Source organism: Brassica oleracea, chromosome C4, assembly GCF_000695525.1.
Source record: "Brassica oleracea var. oleracea cultivar TO1000 chromosome C4, BOL, whole genome shotgun sequence".
Classification (NCBI taxonomy): Eukaryota; Viridiplantae; Streptophyta; class Magnoliopsida; order Brassicales; family Brassicaceae; genus Brassica; species Brassica oleracea.
This window is the reverse complement of record NC_027751.1, coordinates 20,036,889-20,061,052: the sequence shown is the minus strand read 5'-3', so window position 1 is coordinate 20,061,052 and position 24,164 is coordinate 20,036,889. Positions and strand designations below refer to the sequence as shown.

General features: G+C 43.8%; 2 protein-coding genes and 1 long non-coding RNA gene across 3 annotated transcripts; 1 reads left to right on the top strand and 2 right to left on the bottom strand.

Moving 5' to 3' along the window:
* Window positions 1-7,478: 7,478 nt before the first annotated feature.
* LOC106336558 (U4/U6 small nuclear ribonucleoprotein Prp31-like) lies at window positions 7,479-10,134 on the bottom strand. Its single transcript, XM_013775411.1, has 8 exons — window positions 9,929-10,134; window positions 9,679-9,741; window positions 9,473-9,610; window positions 8,470-9,362; window positions 8,326-8,396; window positions 8,123-8,231; window positions 7,910-7,985; window positions 7,479-7,817 (listed from the first exon to the last, which is right to left on the bottom strand). Exons 1-4 carry the CDS (start codon window positions 9,929-9,931, stop codon window positions 8,586-8,588), a joined length of 981 nt encoding a protein of 326 aa, XP_013630865.1. The 5' UTR covers window positions 9,932-10,134; the 3' UTR covers window positions 7,479-7,817; window positions 7,910-7,985; window positions 8,123-8,231; window positions 8,326-8,396; window positions 8,470-8,585.
* A 675-nt stretch (window positions 10,135-10,809) lies between these two features.
* Window positions 10,810-11,426, top strand: LOC106341065. Its single transcript, XR_001269560.1, has 2 exons — window positions 10,810-10,927; window positions 11,034-11,426. It is a non-coding gene; the product is annotated as an uncharacterized LOC106341065 (long non-coding RNA).
* Window positions 11,427-18,814: 7,388 nt separating this feature from the next.
* LOC106338339 lies at window positions 18,815-21,449 on the bottom strand. Its single transcript, XM_013777343.1, has 2 exons — window positions 19,754-21,449; window positions 18,815-19,665 (listed from the first exon to the last, which is right to left on the bottom strand). The coding sequence occupies exons 1-2, from the start codon at window positions 21,447-21,449 to the stop codon at window positions 18,815-18,817; spliced, it is 2,547 nt and encodes an 848-aa protein (XP_013632797.1).
* Window positions 21,450-24,164: the final 2,715 nt, after the last annotated feature.

Genomic DNA, 24,164 nt, shown 5'->3' with positions numbered 1-24,164 from the left:
GTTTAATCGGTTATATACCAAACCATATCCAAATCCTACGGTTTTTATAAAATTATATCCATTCGGTTTATATGGTATATACCAAAACCAAACCATATTGTCTATTTCGGTTCGGTTCGGTTCGGTACGGTTCGGTTTTACCATATTGAACAGCCCCATATTTACGGGTCAGTTTTAGAAAGAGTTGTTTCATCTGTCAAGAACTAGCTTGTGCTTCTCGCCTGCTTATCACCCACAGTCTGATGGGCAGACAAAGGTCACTAACATGGGACTAGAAACGTATCTCAGGTGTTTTTCTGGAGAGAAACCAAGGACGTGGGCGCAATTCTTGCCTTGGGTCGAGTTTAGTTACAATACCTCTTTTCACTCTACGATCTAAACGAGAGCCACCGTCTCTGGTTCATTATTAAAATGGGTCCACTAATAACACAGATTTGGAAACACGTTTGCAAGAAAGGGACGACATTTTGGTGTTACTGAGGCAACATTTGTTGAGGGCTCAACAAACCATGAAAGCACGAGTTGATGAGCTTAGAAAAAAGTGGAATTTCAGGTGGGAGATATGGTGTTTCTAAAGCTGAGGCCATATCACCAGAATTTTTTGGCTAGGCTTGCTAATGAGAAGCTATCAGCTCGTTTCTATGGTCTGTTTAAAATTGCAGCCAAGATCGGGAAAGTAGCCTATCGTCTTCACCTTCCTCCAGAAGCTCGCGTCCACCCTACCTTCCACGTCTCTGGTAAGATCAAAGATCGGATCTACTGAATAACTATGTATATTGATGAATAGATTCGAGAATTACAACCGTCGTGATACTCTATCACCTGAGTATCACTCTACTCTCATCACCTGAGTAGACCTAGCTCATATGCTAAGATTAACAATTGTAATTCCCCATAACCGTATAACCGAAACAATACGAGTATTTATACTTCCTTTACTATCTCACACGTGTCTTCACTTTATTTGTTAACGCCCACTTCACTCTTCCTTTCTCGTTACTCCTCTCCCTTCTTCACCTCCTTCTGCTTAAACCTTCTCCTCTCATAAGTATGCTTGAACCTATCAATACTCCCCCCATTGAGAGCAAGCTTGCCCTCAAGCTTGTAATCCGGAAAATGGGCTTCAAACTCCGCCACGAGCATCCAAGAATTCTCATGATCCACTGAATTCTGCCAACGTACCAACAGCTCAACATTACCATCCTCTCGTACCTGCGACGCTAAAACCTCTGCTGGTTCTATCACTATGTTCTCTAAGTCTGTGCACGCGGGAGGTACTGTTTGAGCTAAGTGATCCTGACCCAAAGTGGCTTTTAACTGAGAAATATGAAAAACAGGGTGAATCTTAGACTCCTGAGGAAGTCTCAACCGATACGCCACCTTGCCTACGCGTTCTGTGATCTCATAGGGACCAAAATACTTGGCGGCAAGCTTCTGACAATAACGTCTAACCACAGTATTTTGACGGAATGGTTTCAGCTTCAAATAGACGAGATCACCCACTGAAAACTGCACATCTCTGCCATGTTTATCCGCCTGCGCCTTCATGATAGACTGAGCTCGTGCCAAGTGTTGTTTAATCTGCGATAACATCGCATCCCGCTCTCGCAAATTCGTCTCCAAATCAAAGTTCTGAGTCGATCCTTCCTCAAAACGCACTAACTTCGGAGGTTCTCTTCCATAAACCACGTGAAATGGGGTTGTCTTCAATGCAGTGTGATACGAAGTGTTGTACCAAAGTTCAGACCAAGCCAAAAATTTATACCACGTTTTCGGATGTCCTGAAGTAAAACAGCGAAGATAGGTCTCCATACAACGGTTAAGAACCTCTGTTTGACCATCTGTTTGCGGATGGAACGCTGTACTATACTTCAGTTTAGTGCCCGATAGACGAAACAAATCTTTCCAAAAACTGCTCAAGAAAATTCTGTCACGGTCTGAAACCACTGTCTTTGGAAACCCATGTAGTCGTACAACTTCTGTCATGAACTTTGACGCCACATCCACTGCTGTAAACGGATGTTTTAAGCCAATGAAATGACTATACTTACTCAATCTATCCACCACAACCATGATCACATTAAAACCCTGTGATGTTGGTAAACCTTCCACAAAATCCATCGAAATGTCCTCCCATATACGCATTGGAATCGGTAACGGTTGGAGTAATCCTGCAGGAGACAATGTTGAATACTTGTGTGTTTGACACACCCCACACTCAGATACATATTGTTGTACTACCTTAAACAAGCCCTCCCAATGGAACATCGTTTGAACTCTCTTGACCATCTTTAGAACTCCCGAGTGGCCACCGATCTTCCCATCATGACATTCAAACAATATCAGTGGAATTGATGTTGACGACTTTGGTAACACCAGCATCTGTTTATACCATAACCTGTCATTGATCACCCGATAATGTGGATTTGACAATTCTCCGCGCTTCACCAACGTCATTAATCTCTGTAACTCTAAATCTTCAGCAATCTCCTTATATATTTCTTGCATCTGTATCACCGTCGGAACTGTTAATGCGAAACACTGAGCCCCCTTCAATAACAACTCTTCTCTTTCTATCCTTGATAACCCGTCAACGGCTTTATTCTCGCACCCTGGTTTGTAAACAATGTCAAAGTCGTACCCTAATAACTTTGTAAGCCACTTCTGATATTCCATGTTTACTTCCTTTTGCTCCAGCAAGTATTTAAGACTTCTCTGATCCGTATGGACTACAAACTTCCTGCCCAGTAGGTAGTGTTTCCATTTCAACACTGCCATAACCACTGCCATAAGTTCACGTTCATATGCTGGTTTCAAACTTTCTCTTGCGGTTAGACCATGACTAAAATACGCCAGTGGACGTTTGTCCTGCATTAACACCGCTCCCACACCGAAGCCTGATGCATCTGTCTCAATTATAAACGGTTTCGTGAAGTCTGGTAATGCCAAAACTGGAGCTGACACCATTGCAGACTTTAATTTCTCAAATGCTGCTTGAGCTTCTTCGGACCACGCAAAACTGTCCTTTTTCAATAACTCTGTCAGTGGCCGAGCTATTACACCATAACCTTTCACATAATTTCTGTAATAACTCGTGTGCCCCAAGAATCCACGCAATTGCTTAACCGTTTTAGGAGTTGGCCACTCTCGCATGCTCGCTGTCTTGCTTGCATCTGTTGCCACACCATTTTTGGAAATAATATGGCCCAAGTACTCAACTTGAGACAACCCAAACGAACATTTCTTCAAGTTTGCAAACAGTTTCTGTGTAGCTAATATCTCCAACACGATCTGCAAATGCTTCAGATGATCTTCTTCATTACGACTATAGATCAACACGTCGTCGAAAAATACCAAGATGAACACTCTGAGATATGGTTTGAATATAGAGTTCATCAAGGCTTGAAATGTTGCAGGAGCGTTCGTCAGGCCGAAAGGCATAACTAAGAACTCGTAGTGGCCCTCTACCGTCCTGAATGCAGTCTTTTCAATATCAGCTTCCTTCATACGGATTTGGTGATAACCCGCGCGTAAATCGATTTTCGAAAAGACTGTCGCTCCATGTAGTTCATCCAATAATTGATCAATCACCGGTATTGGAAACTTGTCTGGTACTGTCGCCTTATTTACTGCTCGGTAGTCTATACAGAAACGCCATGAGCCATCTTTCTTTTTGACTAGCAGAACAGGACTTGAAAAGGGACTTGTACTCACTCTGATTATCCCTGCATCGAGCATATCTCCCACCATCTTCTCCATGATTGCTTTTGTGGAATGTGGGTACCGATAGGGACGCACAGAGATTGCAGACACTCCTGGAAGCAAGTTATTGGAATGATCATACCCACGGAAAGGAGGTAAACCCGTTGGTAATGCGAATACATGATCAAACTTGTCCAACAATGTCTGCAGCTATCTCGGAATTTCTGGAATGTTTGGTGTCACCTCGCTTGCTGATAACACAAGCGCTCCTCTTCCCCGTGTATCAGCATTAGATATAGGAGACAGTGACTTAAAAGAGAATGAGGAACAATGCAGGTTTGGATCTACGAACAATGTCACTTTAGTACCGTTATACATAAATGACAGTTCCTGCTCCTTCCAATCTACCTCGCATTTTCCTAATGTCTCAAGCCACTGAATGCCTAAAATAACATCAACCATTCCCAATTCCAAAGCTATGAAATCCGAAATGAATTCGGTATCCGCTAAGCTGAATGTGACAGACTTGCAGACCCCTGCGCCTTTGACTGTCACTCCATTTCCTAGCAGAATGTCGAGGCTCGGATCAGCACAAACTTTCAATTTGAGCCTCTGCACCGTATCAGGTGTTATGAAATTATGGGAAGCACCACTATCCAACATAACAAGGACGTTAGTTTTGTTGATTTTCCCATAAAGTTTTGTCGTTTTTGGAGATTGAATTCCCAAAAAAGAGTTGAGTGATATTATAGCGAGTTGTTGAGCTGGAGCATAGACTATCGTTTCCTCTTCTTCGTTGTCGACTTCGTCAATAACCTCCATCTCTAACCCATTTACCACCGTGATAATGCGCAACTCTTTATTAGGACATTTATGCGCTCTCGTCCATCCATTCGCTCCACATCTGAAGCAAATAAATTCCTTTCTCATTCGATCCAATTCTTCTTTAGAATGTTTCATCCGTGGACGCAGTTCAGAAGGTGATGTCTGAGTATTGCCCTCTTTCTTTTGAATAGATGCGGAAGGCGTTGTGTGACCCCTTCTGTTCTCATTATCAGTCCAGTGACGATGTGAGTTATAACCCGATGATGACTTCAAAGCATGTGACTTGGACTGCTGTTAAGATCCTTCCTCTGATTTGGTCTTATCACTGACCACCTTACAGAACGCGCTCGTCTCCATTCTTAATACTGCTGCGATATGATTCTCTAACCCCTTAGGTTCCTTCATCCTGATAACTTCTTTCATTTCCTGATTGAGACCGTTGTAGAATATCCTTATAAGAAACTCATCATCCAATCCCGGTACCAATTCGGGCAGCTCTTCAAATTCTGAAATGTAGTCAGCTACAGAACCAGTTTGCTTGATTGCAAACAGACGGCTAGCAGGTTCTTCTTCAATTGATTCAGTGAACCTGAGAACTAGCTTATCCTTAAACTCTTGCCAGCTCTGAAACCCTCTCCTTTTCAGTTCCCAGCCAAACCATTTCTTCACAGGACCATCCAAACTCAACCCTATCAACTCCAATTTCTCCCTATCCTCATATCTTCCAATGCTGAACCAACGTTCCACTTCAGTAATCCACACATACGGTTGTTTCCCGGAGAACACATGCATCTGTATCTCTTGCAACATCAAATCTCGAGTAGCAAGGTTCAAATTCCCAGATCGATAACCTAGCGGATAATCTTCCCGGTTACGTTCCCAGTTAGAAGAATGTACCTGATTCTGTGACGTTCCCGGTTGAAACTGTGAATGACGCCCCCCTTGTGGATCCAATCTCTCTAAGATCTGCCTCATCGCTCGCAGTTCTTGACTCACAGTCTCTTGTTTCGCCTCTGATTCCTTCAAAGCGCGATTCAATCGTACATAACCGCCGCGTAAGAAATCCAACGTCATATCTTGCTCTTCCATCTCAAACTCCTCCTCCGAGCCGACGCTCGGTTCCGTTGGAGCCATCTTTGCTTTCGACATCTCACGAATCGTCGGAAACCTCAATCGGAGTGGCGATCATCGTCAATCACACGAGCGCACACCGTCGTAGCTCGATCGTGTGTCAAACCGTCACAACTAACTGTAACCACCAGGATGCACTCGCCGTCGTCGTCGCGTGTTCGGAATCAGTTTCACCGCACCAATTGGTAAGATCAAAGATCGGATCTACTGAATAACGATGTATATTGATGAATAGATTCGAGAATTACAACCGTCGTGATACTCTATCACCTGAGTATCACTGTACTCTCATCACCTGAGTAGACCTAGCTCATATGCTAAGATTAAAAATTGTAATTCCCCATAACCGTATAACCGAAACAATACGAGGATTTATACTTCCTTTACTATCTCACACGTGTCTTCACTTTATTTGTTAACACCCACTTCACTCTTTCTTTCTCGTTACTCCTCTCCCTTCTTCACCTCCTTCTGCTTAAACCTTCTCCTCTCATAAGTATGCTTGAACCTATCAGTCTCCCAGTTAAAGAAGGTTATCAGGGAGTCGCTGTTGCCGGCTAAAGTTCCACCTCAACTCACATATGAGGGGGTCTTAGAGACTGTTCCAGAGGCAGTTCTGGCACATCGACTTAACAAGACTACATGACATGAGGAGTTGTTGATCAAGTAGACATGGTTGTCGGAAGCTGATTGTACTTGGGAATGGAAGAGCGTGATGTCAAAGCAGTTTCCTGGTCTTGACCTTGAGGACAAGGACAAGGTCAATTTGAATAGAGGGAGTAATGTTACGTACGAGGCTTTGAGGCCACCAATCATGTATCATTATCGAAGAAAAAGCCCAGTCCAGCAAAAGGGAGAAGAATCACGTGTGACTGAGCCATGAAATATCTAGAGTTGCACGTGAGAAGAGAGAAGGAATAAGACAAGTGAGAGGAAGAAGATCGTAAGCAACAACCTTTGAGGGGATCACATAGGATTTTTGGTGACGTGTAGATTCCTTTTACTTACTACCAATGTTATGAGAGAATAAAAGTTTGTTATCAAGAGTGAAGATCGATCACTGTGTGAGGAGAGAGAGTACTTCTTTAGTAAAACTCTAAACATTGTATTGCTTGTTCTTGAAGGAATTACATTTGCAGTTCTTTATAAGTGCAAGCTTTACATACGATTCAGAACACAAACTCTCTCTTTAATCAAAGAAGCTTTACCTCAACGCTAAAGACGGCTAAACTAATATCAACAAAGACAGATTCCTATCTAAAGAGATTAAGTTGACTCGGATATCTGATGAGAAATCATCGGGATTGAATGAAGAAACAGCGAAAGGTTAAGATTAGAATCCCTTCAAAAATCACCTAACGAAAGGTTGAGATTAGAAACACTCCGAAAGTAGCCTAGTAAAAATGAACTCCGACCTCACGGAAACATATAATCGATCTTTAGATCGAAGTTATTTACAACAAAAACAAAAATGTTTGATGACCAGCGACTATAAGCCACCGGCCACTGAGATCGACTTTTGATTAAGGAAGCTGCAGAAAGAAGTTAAAAGAATATAGAGAAAGAGAGAAAAAAAGAGAAGTTAAATAAAATGATTTGTTTTATTTTTTTATTGATTAGGACTCTAGAGTAGAGACTAGGGAGTGCATTTTGGTGTTGTTCTTTATAATATTTCTTCGGTCAGAAAGTTTTCAATAAACTATGGACTTGTGCAGTTTTCTTATAAAAAATTTCTGGAGGACCCATCTTGATATTTTTTATTATAATCCTTTCATTTTCACAAAATATTTAAAATGCTAAAATATAATTAGATACCAAGAAACATACCAAACTAATCCATTCTTAACCGATAGATTCTATTCCACAACCAAAAAACTATACTTCAAACCAAATCAAACCAGACCAATTAAACATGTCCGGTGATGCCATAAAAGTGATTCGGTAGAGAAACCTTAAAACATAAAAGAGAAATAGAAAGCAATTAAACACCACTTGTGTCTCACACTTCCACACTCATCTTTCAACACTTTGAGAAAAAGTTCTCTTTGGCAAGTTTATATCTTCTTGAGCTTAGAGAAGGTCCCCGACTCTGAGAAGTAAGTACTTTGAGTCCCACTGCCTAATCCTAAAGCCTGTTGAGGATTGCACAGCTCTATTCCCTGCACAATCAGATTCAAATTGGAGTTTCTTAAGTCAATACAGCACAAAAGCTGAGAAACTCATGAAGAGAATCGATGAAATGGTTGTTTACCTGCACAGGAGTAAAAGCCAGACTCGAAGTCAAACCAGAGGTAGTGGCACCACCTGCATAATTTCTTTCTTTCAGCCTGAAAAAAGCCATTGATAAAACATATAATCACAATGAGATGCACTGAAGAACAGGAGATGGCGGTCATTAAAGATCAATAAAATACAGAAAAAAGAAACAAGAGTTGAAAAACAGGAGAAATAGAGGTACACTTACTTTTTGGCGATGGTAGGATTAATCTTTAGCTTGCTGGGAACACTGGATATACGCAGCCTGTTGCTCCCAGCCTGGCCAAGCATTCCATATCCTTCACCTAATCCATCACCTATCATCATCATCATGATCAAGAGCAGGTATTAGATTCAGTGTCTCACATAAAGTGATCATATTAAAAAGTTTATGGTAAGAGTTTATTCTACCAAGAGAGCTCTCTTCGGGTGTACCAAACGCCATCCTGTTGGCAAGCTTCCTCATGTCTGTCACTGCATACCTGATTTGAAAAGAAATGTAAGAATGTAGCAAGTAGTATAATTTCCATCTACAGTCATTAAGGCCACATATACCTTTCTTTCATTTTCCTTAGACGGCGACCACCTCTTCTCTTTTTAGGCTCGGAATCAGGAACAGGAAGTGGCTTAGGCTGCCTTGCAGGAGGAGGTTCTTGCCACGTCTCAATCTTCTAACGGATCTCTTCCCTCAAAGCTTTTCCATTTGTTCCTGATGGGTCTCCCCTAGTAGCATCAACTCTTGCTGCCAAAGTAGACTTTGCAGCCAAGATCCTGCCAGCACGCATCCGAAGCGCAGGAGGCGTGCTTTGGAAAATCTCGGTCTGATCCAGATAACCCACGCGGGACTGCGAGGTTGCACTAGAGAACCCAGCAAGGTTCTTCCTCTTTTGGCCAAGAACTTGAACATTACAGGCAGGCATTTTAGCAAGCGCTGACAAACCTCCAGCAGTCCCCATGAGCTTAGCTGCAACCGCACTCCCGACAATGGCGGACAGATTTGGTGCGATAGACCCCATCTTACTCTCAACAAAGTTGAGAACCTTCTTCCTTGCGGAATCAAGATCTAGAGCTCGATCACAAGCCTCTAGAGTCTTCTGCAGGACCTCCTCTGGCAGTGGGCTCCCTTTAGTGGTTAAGGCAGTAACTGAAACAACCATGATAATAGCAGATGGAAGAAGGCCTTCAAGATCAACACGTGTTAAATCCGTCTCATTCCCTATTTTTTTGACAACGCGGGCATAATCAATAGGGTGGTTTACCAGCGATTCAAGCTCTTGAAACTTGAGTCTGTACTTGTCACGGATGAAGTTGTGGACGATGGCAATCTCATTCTCAATGTCAACTGAGAGCTGGTTGCAATCCACGATTAGCTTGTATTCAGGATCATCTTCTAGCACAGTTCCTTTCTCAGCTCCATCAGAATCCTTTCCCAGAGCCTCTTCCACTTTCTGAAATACATAAATCATCAGATCAATGATCAAAGAATGGAAGTAACAAGTAGTCAAACAAGTCTTCAAGACATAAAGAAAGAGCTTAAAAAAGTTAAAATCTTTGAAACCTGCATAATGTCAAGATATCTCTGCGATTTCTGGAGCTTAGAAACGGAATCGAGATCATCGTAGTTAAGGGTTTCTAAGTCTGCCATGTCCATGTCAATATCTTCTCCATCCTTTCCATCATCACCATCAGACTCATCCTAATTGAAAAACTACAATTAAAAACGATAGCTGAATCAAATACATTGTAGACCAAACAAAAACTAACCACTTCTGCTTCATTGTCAGATAAGTCATCAAGGTCTGCGAGGAAAGAATCATCAAGAGTCGCCTGCAACAGATATAAACACTAAAACTGAAATTGACCATTCCAAAAAATAAAATCAAATCAATATCAGTGTCAAGACAAGCCACTGGAGAACCACAAATCAAATGATGATTCGTTATTTAGTGTAACATTTGATCGTAAAATTCGAAACAGTGAAGAGAAGGGAGGGGAGGGTTAGTGAAATGATTACCATATCTTCCAATTAGAACGAAAAGGCTCAGTGATTCCTCCTGCAGATTATACAATAAGAATACCCTAATTTCTTCGAAACCCAGAGATTCGATAAGAAACCGAAGCCACTAACTTTTGTTTTCCTTGGAACAAAATTGTGTGCATATTTGTGTTTCGGAGTCTGTATTCATTCCCTTGGGCCTTATTTAGATAGGCCTTTCTGACTCATACGTTAATCAACTTCGTAAAATATTGAAATCTACACGCATTTTTTAAATTAATTATGGTATCACACAATTTCAAGAGTTTTTTCAACATATTAGGTCACTTATTGAGTTTTAATATCACATCAGGTCCTACTGAGGTAAAGTACTTTATATGGCTAATGACTTAACTTGTTCTTGTAAAAGCGTAACTGAGTTTAGACTTTTCAGCGTGGAAGTTTCTTTGGTCCAATGGTTTAATTAAGGTTCATTTATGTTTTTACACCAGCAGATCTAGGTTTCAATCTCCAGAAAAAACGATTTATTAAATAATTGTACCGACTACGAAAGAAATATTTATAAAATATCTTCAACATAGTACAAGTAAACTCGGTCAGATGTAATATTCGTAGGATGGCTCAGGTGATGTAGTTAGGCGTATATCCTTATAAGGCAGATAGTATTGTCAGTTGTCGGATCGTCTATATAATATTTTTTATAATTGTAATAATTGTAATATCATAATAAATCATCGTTAAAAAAAAAAGTTTTTAGTTGCATATTCTTTTGTCTTTTAGCATGTTTTGAATTTCGAAATAGGGAGTTGTGGACCCGAGACAAAAGCTTAACTGGATTTAATAGAAGAGAAGTTATCTTTTTTTACTATTATTTCATGATACGATAACCGAGGGTTGAAAGAGAAAAAAAATCGAGGGAAAAGCGATAGTTAGAGGCGACGGCGATTCCGAGTTCTGAACTTGCTACGTTTATCCGGTGACGAAGACGCAACCGGCAAGGGAAGGAGACCGCCAAAGGTTTGTAGATTTCTTGGTCGGTTTAGTTTTTTGTTAAAATTTGATTGGATTGTTCTTAACCTAATCGTAAACTGTGCTATTTTGTGTACATACGGCGCATGTCAAGAGGTTAACGATCGGGTTCCGGTGAGGATTTTTCCGACTGACCGTTTTTCTAGTCGAAGGCTCAATAATTATTCTAAGGTGGATTACCTACTGTTCGTAAGAGATGTGTTGGAGGGCTCACCAGATATGGATAGGTGGGTTCTTGTTTTGGGAAGCTCTTCAAACTGGCCGCTCGGAGGTGTACGTGTTCTTGATGTTGTTTGTTTAAGGCTTTTGTGCTTTTAAAAAAAAATGCTAGGATGTTACGTGTACACAAACAAGCGTGTACATGTATACAACACGTAGTGCGTACATGTGTACAAGCGAGTATATGTACAACTTGGAACGTATACATATGTCGTGTGTTTTTGACATGTTGGATGAATGTCTCTGGCATGATACTATGATATTTTCAGATGTTTTGGGTATATAATATAAAGTAGCAGGAAGACTGTTGATTCTAAGTAAAACTCTTTGCATTGAAAATGTATTTTGTAGTGTATATATAAGCTGAAATCGTACAAAGTGATGGTCAATGTAGGAAAATTGTAAGATCTCTTTTTAATGAAAACCCAAAAATTTTCAGTCTCATGGTCAATGATTCACATGTACACCAGTTCACTTGTACAATGTTTTATATATACACCGAATTTTTTTCCATAAATTTGCAAATTTAAGTATTTGTAAGGTTTACATTGTCAACGTATACACACGTATTTCACTGTCCACAGTGTACATTGGTTGATCGGTACACCCATATGGTTATAACATATATTTGCAGGTTTTGAAAATTTGAAGGGCTAAAATCATCTAATATCAATCGAAGTCGTATAGCACAAAGTAAATGATTTAATACTTTATGTGTCTTATTTTTTTTAAGGATTTAAGTATACTTTATTTAGACGGTAAGTCATATGTTATGTAATCAAAAGAGATGAATTCAACCAAAATACGTTTGCATTACATGTGTACAAGAAAAATAGTTGTACATGGATCGTGTGTACACGTGGATTGAGAAGATTGTCCACACTGGGAGTGTACACATAAGATTTTCCACACTGAGAGTGTACACATGATATAACACATCCTACTCTATGTTCATGTACACATATTTAAACAAATAAATGTAAATAACAAATTTGATCAAAGATTAAACTTTCAAATCCAGAACTGTTAAATCCAGCCGGACATTTTTCTACAAGAGGGGCTCCCACAAGCTGAAATATTTCATCCTGCAAAGCATACAAGAATACTAAGAACTTGGCTTCGACCAAAAAAAAAAAAAAGAATACTAAGGACTTGGCCTATCTAAATCACATGCGAGACAAGTGCACATCCATCATGAAAACTAAATGCTTACCTGAGTTGAGTCCGGGTCAGCGATTTAATTGAGAGTGAAAAGTATGCTCATTTATTGTGAGGGCATCAGTGGAGGAGATCTTTTTAACTATCATCTCCTCTTCATCACCTCTGCTTAGAGGCTTCACTCTGACTATAATCTACAAAACGCATATAAGTACTCAAGTTGTGCAGATGAGGTTAGCCCATAGTCATATCTATGGGCAGAAAAGACATAGATTATCTTGACAGGACAGAGAGGAATCAATCGTGAGACTAAGAAGTAGAAGCATCACCAGCTTCATCAGAAAAACTTCATCAGTGATAGTCCACGGTCGTAGAAGCTTCATCTGAGATACAGACGCTACGACTCCATTAATGTGAGAGAGATACAGACGCTGTGACATAGAGCTCTCCGTTCATACAAGAGAGAAGACCACGGTCGAGGAGCTTCAACGGATGAGATCGAGAGCTCTGTTCATGGGAGAGAGAAAACTGTTTGAACCGAGACAGTCGATAAACTAGTAAAGAGAAATGACAAGTTCTCGTCGGTGGGTCAAGACAAAGACGTATTTTATCAGATCAATGAGTCGAAACAGTGTTACAAAAGGGGGAGAGACCAAAAGGAATTAGTCCGGCGAAAGCTGGTTCGTCGGACCGTACAAGTCGGCGAGAAGTAAGATAAGAAACCCTAAATCTAGCCGAAAGTGAGTGTAATAGTTTGCGGATCCCCCCATGTTGCCTTTTCTCCTGCTTTTATAGACACATGCTCGTTAACCTAATGTGCTCTGTCCTGACGGGTCTCCTCGAGTGGTTGGGCCGAGGTGTCGGGCCGCTGACACGAGTCATCGAGCCGACGACTTTCAGTTGGTCGTCTCGCCGATCAAAAGCAGTCTAAAGCTGAGTCGATCACCGGCTCGCAAGTCGACGAGCTGACTTTCTTTGTTGTGATCATGTGTCTGGATAATTTTCTTCTGGGCCTTTTGGGAGGGCTAAGCCCATACCCAACAGTAAGTCCCCCAAGTTTTAGCGTAGCCGACTCAGCGCATTTGGAAGTAGGGTTTGCAAGACAATCGTTCCAGGTTTATGATCTCACTCGATTCCTCGACTGTGTGAGCAGCTCATTTATTCTCACTCCGTGATTTGACCGATTCGATTTGGACCGGCGGTTTCTTCCGGTTTTGATTTCGACTATTGGTCTCGATTCAAACCGGTCTTGGTTTTCCTCGAGAAGTCGAAACGTCACAAGTCGTGGTGAGCTTCACGCGCCCAAATGGGCTGGTCTAGCCCAACTAGGCCTAATGATGACGCCTCGGGGTGCGATGCGCTCCTTCCCTTATAAATACCCCCCTCGCATCTCATTTTCTCCACTCTTCATCAGGTTCAGGTACTTTCTCTCTCTTGCTTTCCGCTTCTCTCTCTAACTTTGTAGTCTTAGTTCTTTGAGAATGTCGTCGGGCGGTAGCGGTAGGCTTTCCAGGGCACAGAAAGGGAAGGCTGTGGCGAGAGCGACCGAATCGAGTCCTGCTCGTGTCGTCGAGTCGAACTCTCCCTCTGACTTCGAGACGATTCATCGTGAAGCCATGATGGATACGGAGAACATGGATACGCCTCAGATGCGTTCTCCTGTCGTGGAAGGACAAACGTGGGAGAACGTCCAGGAGACTCGTTCGACTCCTAGCAGCGTGAAAGCTTTGCTGAGAGAGTGCGGAGGAGTCGGAGTGACTTTCCTAATCCTGACGAGGTCTCAGAGGCCGTGGTCCCCTCCTTCGGGTTTCAGTGTGTCTACGAGTCATACTTTCAGAGCGAGACCAAGCTCTGGTTTCCGATTCCTCGACTCATCACATCTTATGCGAGACGTCGTGATGCAGCGATGAGCCAGTTCTTGAATGGCGCGTTCCGTATTTCGGTAGCGTTGATGGTGACGGCGGCGGAGATCGATATCTCAATGAGCGTGCGGACTCTTGAAGAGCTGACCTACGTTAAGTTTACGGGGGACGGATTGTTCTCTATTCAGATGAGGCCCAACTACAATGTGATTGTTGACCACCCCAGCAGGACGGCCAATTGGCAGCGCCTCTATTTTTACGTCAAATCTGATGGTTTCGCCTTCGAGGAGCCGCCCGGCGATTCCTTTCGATTTTTATGGAATCATAAGCTCGGTAGAGCTCTGTTGTTAGTTTATCGACTGTTTCTTTCTTTTGTTTTCTGACTGACGAGTCCTCGTTTGATTGCAGTCGATCACCCAGATTCGGCCTCCTATCCAGAAGAGTTCATTGCTAACTCTCGTGCCGTCGTGTCGCGTGTTCAAGTAAGTTGGAATGACATCACCGTCGAGAGGATTCGAGGAGCCATCGATAGGATTTCGAAGAGTAAGTTTTCTTTTCGTGATTACATATTTTTCCTGGCTCGCGTCTGTTCACTCGAGGCCTTTGTCCGGATCTGACTCGTCGACCTCTTGCAGGGGACTGGAGATCCGATTTACCACCTTTGATTACCGGCAACAAGTGGCGCTTTTCGATATTCAATCAGGCCGAGCAAAAGGTGATCAACACAGCTAGGAAGATGAACAAACTTCCGGACTTGAGCGCACTAATCAAGAAGAAGCTGAGCAGAGGGAAAAAGACGTCTTCTGCGACTCCCGGTGAGATGACTCCTAGTAAGACGACTCCTGGTGAGACGACTCTTAGTGAGACGACTCCTGGTGAGACGACTCCTAGTAAGGAGACTCCTGGTGAGATGACTCCTTCAGAGCCTCCCCCTCCTGCTGTTTCCTCGGGACCACCTGTAGGCCCAATCAACATCGAATCCTCGAGGGAGGACCTCATGCAGTCTTCCGAACGAGAGACTGCCGAGCCATCTGTGACAGACGGTAATAAAAAGAAAAGGTATGCTCCCGATTCTTCTGCTTCAATCGATGCCCAAGCGAGGACTGGGTCTGATGAACCTCCGAGGAAGAAGAAGAAGAAGGAGAAGAAAAAGAGGAAGAAGTCTACTGAGGGGCAGTCGAAACTTATCAGGGACGCTGAGGGTCACGAACATGTTGTTCATGAGGGCTCTTCTCGTGATGCTGCGACTCAAGTTGTCATTGAGTCGAGCGGTTCCCCGAACATCCCGCTAGAGAAGAGGAAGAAACCTTCCTGTGGGAGTGATGCGTCCGCTTCTGCTGCAAAGACTCCTTCGGTGGCGCCTCCGACGACCACGGGGGGTGGCTCAGCCTCGGAGGAACGTCGAATTAAATTCCGCGATCGCGTTGAATTCAAGTATGACGGCGACACTCCACTTGCTTACGCTCCGTCGGAATGTGCTGAGCTTATTCGACAAATTCGAGGTGGCGCCAAGGATATGCCTCCTGTTAAAGATCTCCTCTTCAAAGACGCATATGTTGATGCAGCGAGGACTAAGGTTTTGGTAAGGATTACTCTCTTCGTCTCGCCTTCTCTATATTCTTAGTTTTGATCCTCCCCTTTGTTTGTGCAGAGCGATGGGAGCATGAACTACGTCGTTGAGTTGGGCGACACATCCCTTAAGGAGACCATCTCCAAACTGAAGCAATCTGACAGACTCGTGCGAGCGAGGGACATGGTTCTCAATCGCAAGATGAGTGAATTCAGGGCGGCGATCGACAAGGCAGCAGCGGAGCAGAGTCGGTTACTCGCAGGGAAGAAAGCTCAGAAGGAGAAGTTTATGGAGAAGTTCGGGGAGATGAATGACAAGTTCAAAAATGTCGGTGAGAAGATCAGAGGGCTCAAACGAGAGAGAGCTGCTTTGGAAAAAGAGAAAACTGCTTTGGAGGAGAAGAGGGTGGCCACGACTTTAAGGCATCTGAAGGAGGTCAACCGGTTGAGGGATTCTCGAAGTTACGATTGTAAAAGGCAATCATCGTTTTGCTAAAATTCGAGACCTCGAGAAGCGTCATGGTGACTTCGATACAACGAGATCCCTGCAGAGCCAAGCCTTTGGAACGAAGAAGCGTCTTGAAGCGCTTAAGGAGAGCGGGATTGATATCCCGCAAGAGACGATCGACCTGTTTGCTGAGCAGGAGAAGGAGTTCGAAGCTGAGGCTAAGCGCTTATCTGTTGGCGGGATTCCCGAAGAGCTTCTCTATTTGTCTCCGCTTCATCTCCCGTCCACCTTCTTGAACGAGGACGTTTTGGCAGCGATCTACCCGTATGGGTCGAACGCAGGTTTGATTGACGCAGGAACCGCGGCTTCCCTCCAAACTCCAACTAGTTCTCAGGGAGATCATGCGACTGAAAGGTCGAACAAACCGACCGGGAGAGAGCTCGGGGAGTCGTCTGTTCAGGGACACGAGGTCGTTAGCATGGTCGAAAGGTCCGAGGATACGACTGCTCCACTTGTAATGGGCCCTGCCCCGTCAATGGCCAACCTCGTCGTGGGTGAGGAGTCGTTGATCCCGGTACTCGGAGTTAGCGACGCGAATCCGACTCCTCCTTTGGGACTCGAGGAGGCGGGATCGGAGCCTGTTGACCTGCTTGAACTCTCAGACTCTTCAGCTGAAGAAGAGGGTAGTGAAAAATCGGACGAGCGAGTCCCCGGGGATAATCCGCAAGGAACAGAGAAAGGAGTGGTCGACGAAGTTGAGAATCCGCCTGCTTCGGCAACTGACGAGGCTGGAGGCGCCTCAGATCAGCTCGAAGCTCGAGTCGTTGAGGAAGACCCCGATCGTGCCGAAGACTAACCTCATATGTTGTTGTTGATTTTCTTAAGCTTTATGTTTTTTAGCCCTTTGAGGCTTTTGTTGATGTAATTTCTGAACTCTTTACTGTGCGGCTGTTTTTCGTTTCAGACCTTCAGTAAGCCTTTTTTTTTAAACGAAGTTTGCCTTAGTCGTGAAACACAGTCTCGTGGACTCGGAAGTGCTAGTTACCTTTCGACGAGTCGCTGAATTGTGTTTCGGACATTAGATTCTAACGATTTTGACTTGACGATTCGGTTAGTGTTTCGAATTAAACCGGAGAGTCGATTGTCCAGTCTTATCGAATCTTGACGCGTTACGTCGTCAGTTCGAGTCCTCGAAAAAGTATAACTTTCGACTTCGAAGATAATCGTTTATAGTTTCGAGCGACAGCGGTTCTCATTCGATCTTAAAGTGATCCTAAAAATGTTAGGTTGGCCAAACCTGGCTTCAAAGGATCATAAGGTGATTGAAAGATGTTGTCTCGATCGCATCGGCTGAGACCGTGATACGACAATTCGCGCTCCTACTTGTTGGGAGATTGTTTTGTTATAGCTGGACCATTTAAGGCTGCCTACGTACCTCTAGAAGAGGATCAAACCATTCGTAGTTCATTTTTGGATTAGTGAAAGTGGCAGTAGAAGCGCATTCACTTGGTTATTATTTTTTTTTTTTACGAGTGAAAGTGACGGGATTGTCATTCACTCGTTGATTCGGAGATTCGATCGAGTAAGAGTTGCAGGTACTCGACCGTTAGACATGTTCTCAAGAGTAGTATCTTCGGAGATGCATGGAATTCCATGCTCTGGGAACGGGTTCGCCAGTCGACGTCTCGAGTCGGTAGACTCCTGGTTTAACAACCTGAGCAATTTTGTAAGGCCCTTCCCAGTTAGTTCCGAGTTTGCCTGCATTCAGCTCCTTAGTGTTTTCGAACACTTTGCGCCGTACTATATCGCCCAGTTCGATAGGTCGAGACTTGACCTTCTTGTTGTAGTAGATTTCGATCTGATGCTGATAATTCTGGATACGGAGCAGGGCTTGGTCGCGGCGCTCTTCTATGGCGTCCAGAGCGTCGAAGAGCATGTCGCTGTTGAGTTCAATCTTCTGCGGCATTCTTGACCGTCGTAGACTAGTTACGTTCACTTCGGCGGGGGCCATAGCTTCGACTCCGTGTGCCATTGAGAAAGGAGTGGATTTTGTTGCTCCTCGAGGAGTTTTTCTATGAGACCAGAGAACACCGTCGAGTTCATCGGCCCAACATCCTTTTTTCAAGTCGAGGATTTTCTTCAAACCGTCGATTATGATCTTGTTGGATGCCTCGGTTTGACCGTTGCTCTGCGGGTATCGCGGACTCGCTGTGTTAAGTCGGATTCTCCATCTCTCGCAGAATTCTCGGAACTTGTTCGATATGAACTGAGAACTGTTATCAGTCACTACTTCGTAAGGTAGGCCGTGGCGACAGACGATGTTCTTCCACACGAACCGTTGAACTTCTTTTTCTGTTATGCTAGCGAAGGCTTCCGCCTCAATCCACTTTGTGAAGTAATCTGTCAAAACTAGGACGAAACGCTTCTGTCGAGAGCTCGGCATAGGGCCGATTATGTCCATTCTCCATCGCATAAAAGGGTATGGAGCAGTCATCGTTCGCAGCAACTGCGTCGGGGAGTGGATTGTTGAGGCATGTCGCTGGCATTGGTCGCATTGCTGGGCGTAAGCTTTGCAGTCTGCATTCATTGTTGGCCAGTAAAAGCCGAGACTTTTGACTTTTAACGTAGTGCTCGACCTCTGGAGTGGTTTCCCGCGGCGCCTTCATGCGTTTCGGCCATGACAAGGTGCGTCTCCTCGCCGTTGATGCACTTTAGAAGCACCTTGGTTGCGGTCCATCGATGGAGTTCTCCATCCAAGACGACGTAGTGGGCACTCCTTGTCATGAGCCGTCTTGCAATCCATTTCTCGGGGGGTAAACTTCCGTCGACCAGATAGTTGATGAATTCTGTCCTCCAGTCGGTAGCTTCAATTTGTTCCGTTGCAGGGTCATAGTCCATGGGGATGGCTTCGGTTATGGGTGCTACGACGGTCACTTCGCTAGGCGGGAGCTCGATTCTTGGCTTGTCGATCTTGTGGATGGGAATGGTCCGTTTCACCTGATCGTGCAGCCTGCTACCCAAGGCAGCGAGGGCATCGGCGCACACGTTCTCTCCTCTGGGGACTTTGGTGAGTTCGAAGAATTCGAAGTCCCTAGCGAGTGTTTGAACGACTTTAAGGTACGCGTCCATTCGTTCGTTACGAGCATCGTAGTCGCCGCTAAACTGACTGGTAACTAGTTGTGAGTCGCAGTATGCACTGAGGCGTTTTGCTTTGACTGCCTTAGCGAGTCGTAGTCCTGCGATCAATGACTCGTATTCCGCTTCATTGTTTGAAGCGGTTAAGTCGAAACTGAACGACTGTCCGATTAGCTCGCCTGTTGGAGACTGCAGTTGGACTCCTGCTCCTGATCCTTTGTTTGTTGACGATCTGTCGACGTGAAGTATCCAATTCTGACTTGGAAGAATTAGGTCTGGCTCTAGCTCTGGTGCGAGCTTGATCAGGAAGTCAGCGAGGACTTGGGATTTTGCTGCTGTTCGATTTTTGAACACAATGTCGTGCTCGCTGAGCTCGATAGCCCACTTCGATAAACGTCCGGATTGGTTGGTGTTCTGCATTACTGTGCGTAGCGGTTGATTCGTTAGTACTTCGATCGTGTGCGATTGGAAGTAAGGATATCAGCTTCCTCGCTGACGTAATAACTACAAGAGCCATCTTCTCGAGGGTGGGGTATCGTGTTTCTGGATCGGTCATCCGCTTACTCGTGTAGAAGATGGGCTTCTGCTCTCCTCGATCTTCTCGGATAAGGACGCTGCTGACCGCGGTGGAGGATACTGCGATATAAAGAGAGAGTGTATCACCGCCTTCTAGTTTCGATAAAACGGGAGGAATCGTAAGATACTGTTTGAGTTGTTCGAACGCCTCCTCGCACTTCTTGTCCCAGACGAAACGTTTGTTTCCGCGCAGTAGCTCGTAAAAAGGGAGGCAATTATCTGTGGACCTGGAGATGAAGCGGTTCAGCGCCGCGATCCTCCCCGTGAGTCGTTGGACCTCTCTGCTATTCTTTGGACTAGGGAGGTCTAGTATGGCGGTGATCTGCTTAGGATTCGCCTCGATTCCTCGCTGGGTGACGATGTATCCCAATAATTCTCCTGAGGTGACGCTGAAGGTGCATTTGGCCGGATTGAGTTTCATTCCGTATTCGTTCAGCGTTTTAAAGTACTCTTTTGGATGGTTCAAATGGTCCGTCGCGCGGAGTGACTTTACTAGCATGTCGTCGATGTAGACCTCCATCGTATTCCCCAGTTTGTCGGCGAACATTCGATTGACGAGTTTTTGGTAAGTCGCGCCGGCGTTCTTAAGACCAAACGGCATCACTTTGTAGCAGTACGTCCATCTATCAGTGATGAACGCTGTCTTCTCCCGATCATCCGGATGCATCATGATCTGATTGTAGCCTGAGAATGCGTCCATGAAGGTTAGGAGCTCATTTCCAGCAGTCGACTCGACTCGTCTGTCGATATGCGGAAGCGGGTAACTGTCTTTGGGGCAAGCCTTGTTTAGATCAGTAAATTCGACGCAGACGCGCCACTTCCCATTCTTCTTCTTGACGACGACCGGGTTAGCCAACCATTCGGGGTATCGCACTTCAGTGATAAAACCAGCTGCGAGGAGTCGCTCGACTTCTTCGTTGACAGTTTTGCTGCGGTCGTGGCCGAGCTTGCGTCTCTTCTGGTGGACTGGCTTGATGGTTGGATCGATATTCAACTCGTGGGACGTGATGGCGGGATTTATTCCTTTCATATCCGATGTCGTCCAAGCGAATGTTGATGCGTTCTTCCTCAGGAAGTCGACGATTGCCTGTTGCATCTCTTCGGAGAGGAAGGCGCCGACTCGGACTGCTTTGCTTTTGTCGGCGTCGTCTATCGCGACTTCTAGGATCTCGTCCCTTTGAGGTTGGATTTGCATTGCTACTGTATTGATGCGGGGAGTCGATTGTTGCATCTTTACCGTTGCAATTAGTAGATCACGAGCAGCATGCTGGTCTCCGCGAAGTGTCTGCACCTGGCTGTTCAGTCCTGGAAACTTCACGCACTGATGGTACGTCGAGGATACTGCCTTGACCGAATGTAACCAGGGGGTCCCGAGGATTGCATTATAAGGAGCCTTTGTTCGGATGACGGAGAACTTGACTGTGCGTGTCACACCGCATGCATAGACTGGGAGTTTGATTGTCCCGATCATCATCTCGGAAGCTCTGTTGAATCCCGTGAGGGAGCGGGATGATGGTTTCATGTCACCCAAGTTGACTCCCATCTTATCGAGCGTATCTCGAAAGATCAGATCGACTGAACTGCCAGTATCGATCAGAACTTTAGCGACGTCACACTTCGCGATTCCTACTTCGACGAGTAGGGGGTCGTTATAAGGTAGGTGGACGCCGATGGAATCGTCAGGTGAGAAAGTGATCGAGGAATCACAACAATTATATATTGCAAGAACAGTCTTCTCCTTCACCACATACCTTAGGATCGTATCATTCAGACTTATATTTAAGGGGAATTTTCATGTTTACCATTTTTTAGTATCATTATTCATGTTTACCATTTTTTAGTATCATTATTTATGTTTACCACCACTAAAGAAGTATTTTCAAAAATACATTCATCATTAAGTGGCAAAGACTCTTATACCCTTGTTATATATATATGTAATAAATAATTTTTTTAATAAATAAAAAATAATTTTTTATGTTTTCAAATTATACTTCTTAAATTCAAACTTTTTTATAAATTTTTTTAGTCTTTTTCAATTGTTTTTTTCAAAATTTCTTTTTGAAAATCAAAAATTATTTTTGGAACTATTTTAAAATTTTTTTATATTTTTTAAAGTATTTATTTATATATTTATTAAAATTCTAAATTTCACATTCCAAAAACTCTATCTCACACCTCAACTGTAAACCTTAAATCTAGTTAGTTAACTCTAGGTTATAGATGTCCTTTAACTTTCGCTAAAAGTGATTAGCGTAAACATGAATAATAATATTATAAATGTGGTATTTTTTACGATTTCCCTTGTTTTAATATGAACGATTGAACCATTTTAACTGATGTAGACTAGTAATAGGTGTAGAACCTAAAATCTACACTAAGTATTTGATAGTAATCGGGAGTTTGATCTAGGGAAGACAAAAGATGTAGGCAACGATATCTTTAGAATACAACAATGTTAACAATTTTCAGTAGGCAAAAATGGACTTTATTGATGAATAAAATCAAATACAATATGTTGAACTAGATCGAATTACACAAGTGAGATCAGTAAAAGAAAGGATCTAAGAACAGGAGAAAACAAGGTCGATGTATGTGTGTAGCTCTCTCTAGGGTTTTCAACGTGTCTCCCTCCGTGTTCCTCCTTCCTCCTTTATAGTAAGTCGATCCCGTGATCTCCGTAACGGCCCCGAGATCTTCGTCTCTTGTTCCACGATCTCCGACGACCTCGACAACTCTTCTTCGAACTCGATCATTTGCTATGGGTTTCGGCTCCCTAAGGCCCATGTCTTTGATCGCGGCCCGTTAAGGTATTACCCAAAATTGGGTCCAACATTTGTCCCCCAGCCTCTTTTGATTTGATTGAAAAGAAAAGAGGCGTTTATCATTTAACCCGGGTCTCGTCGCTTGGTAACCGATATCACTCGGATTTGATTTAATGATGGCTTTTGAAAAAGCCGTTTGTTGGCGCGTTCTCTTTTATTATTATTTTAATCGGTAACAGCTATTTTAGCCGCCACTAGGGCGAAGACTAGGTCATCATTTTTTCTCTTGATAGCGATGATAGAGCCGTTAAGGTGGCTTATATATAAGTAGAGGATCTTCTTTTTGCTTCAATTTCGTTTCCTCTTTCTCGTCTCTTTCCTTTGCTCTGAAACTCTCTGTTCGTTGAGCTTGAGATGTTTTCGTCGTTCAATTTCCCTCGTCCGACTACTAAAGCCGACGATCTCGAGGACCTTTACAAGGCATACAGGGTCGATCGCTCCGTCGTTCTTGATTTGGCCGGTACACATGAGACTCCCGAAACCGTGCGAGAAGGCTACTACGGAGCCTATCTTTCATTCTTTCTTTCACTCTAGAAACCCAAAAAAAAAAAAAAGAATGGCCGAGTATCTTTTGGGTGGTCGAGTCGCGGACGATCAGATTGTTTTTATCTGAACCATGAGTCAAGTATCCCACTAGACAATGGTTAGACAATGTGGTATATTTACTCAAAGGACGTTTGAAGCATAACACTTTGGAAGCACAACAAGAAGACCGGAAATTGGGCAAAAAACCCTAATTTCGGTATTATGGAATTTTTCGAAGAAGCCGGAAACTCGACAAATATTTTCCATCAAGTCAGGATTCATTTGGAGTTTATTAAAAATAATCAGATCACCAGAACGGGCATGGAAAAATATTGGGATTGATCGCGGGACGAAAAATTCACTGGAAAGACCAAAATTGGAAGAATTAAAGGCCGAAATCAGACGAATGGATCGAGAAGCTCGAGGTGGCTCGATCTATGAGATGAGGACGTGGTGGCAACTGCCTGGAATGGTATGTGGCAAGGGAAACATGAGATGTTGCAGTAAAAATGATCACCGCATGCGGAGTGACAAATAGAAGCACGAGGTGGATGGGCCAAGCACGAGGTGTCGCGATGCATGCAACCAGGCCATGCGGCCAGACATGTGGAGGACGTGGGGTCTCCTTGCATGGTGCCAGGCCATGAATCCAGGCAGGTAGAGGGCATGGTGTCATCCTGCATGAGACTGAGACATGCAGCCTGCCATGTGGAGCACGAAGTGTCGCCGCGCATGCGTCCGGAGCCATGCGAAGCGACACACGGGCTGACACACGGCTTGAATCTGATTGGCTGCTTATGTCTATAAATAGCCCACGACCCCCTCTCATTTTAACACATCCAGAAAACTTCAAAGTCAGTTTAAAACGTGAGAGAGAAAGCAAAGAAAGAAAGATCGAGTTTCGATAG

Bases quoted from the DNA above. Each gene is read 5' to 3' on its own strand.
- LOC106336558 (XM_013775411.1), bottom strand. The intron at 9,611-9,678 runs GTTAGTTTTTGT...TTTTTCAATTAG, and splicing joins CTGACAATGAAGCAGAAGTG to GATGAGTCTGATGGTGATGA. The intron at 9,363-9,472 runs GTTTCAAAGATT...TATGTATTTCAG, and splicing joins GATATCTTGACATTATGCAG to AAAGTGGAAGAGGCTCTGGG.
- LOC106338339 (XM_013777343.1), bottom strand. From the start codon at position 21,449: ATGGGAGTCAACTTGGGTGACATGAAACCATCATCCCGCTCCCTCACG. The intron at 19,666-19,753 runs GTAATGCAGAAC...AAAATCGAACAG, and splicing joins CGAATCAACCGCTACGCACA to CAGCAAAATCCCAAGTCCTC.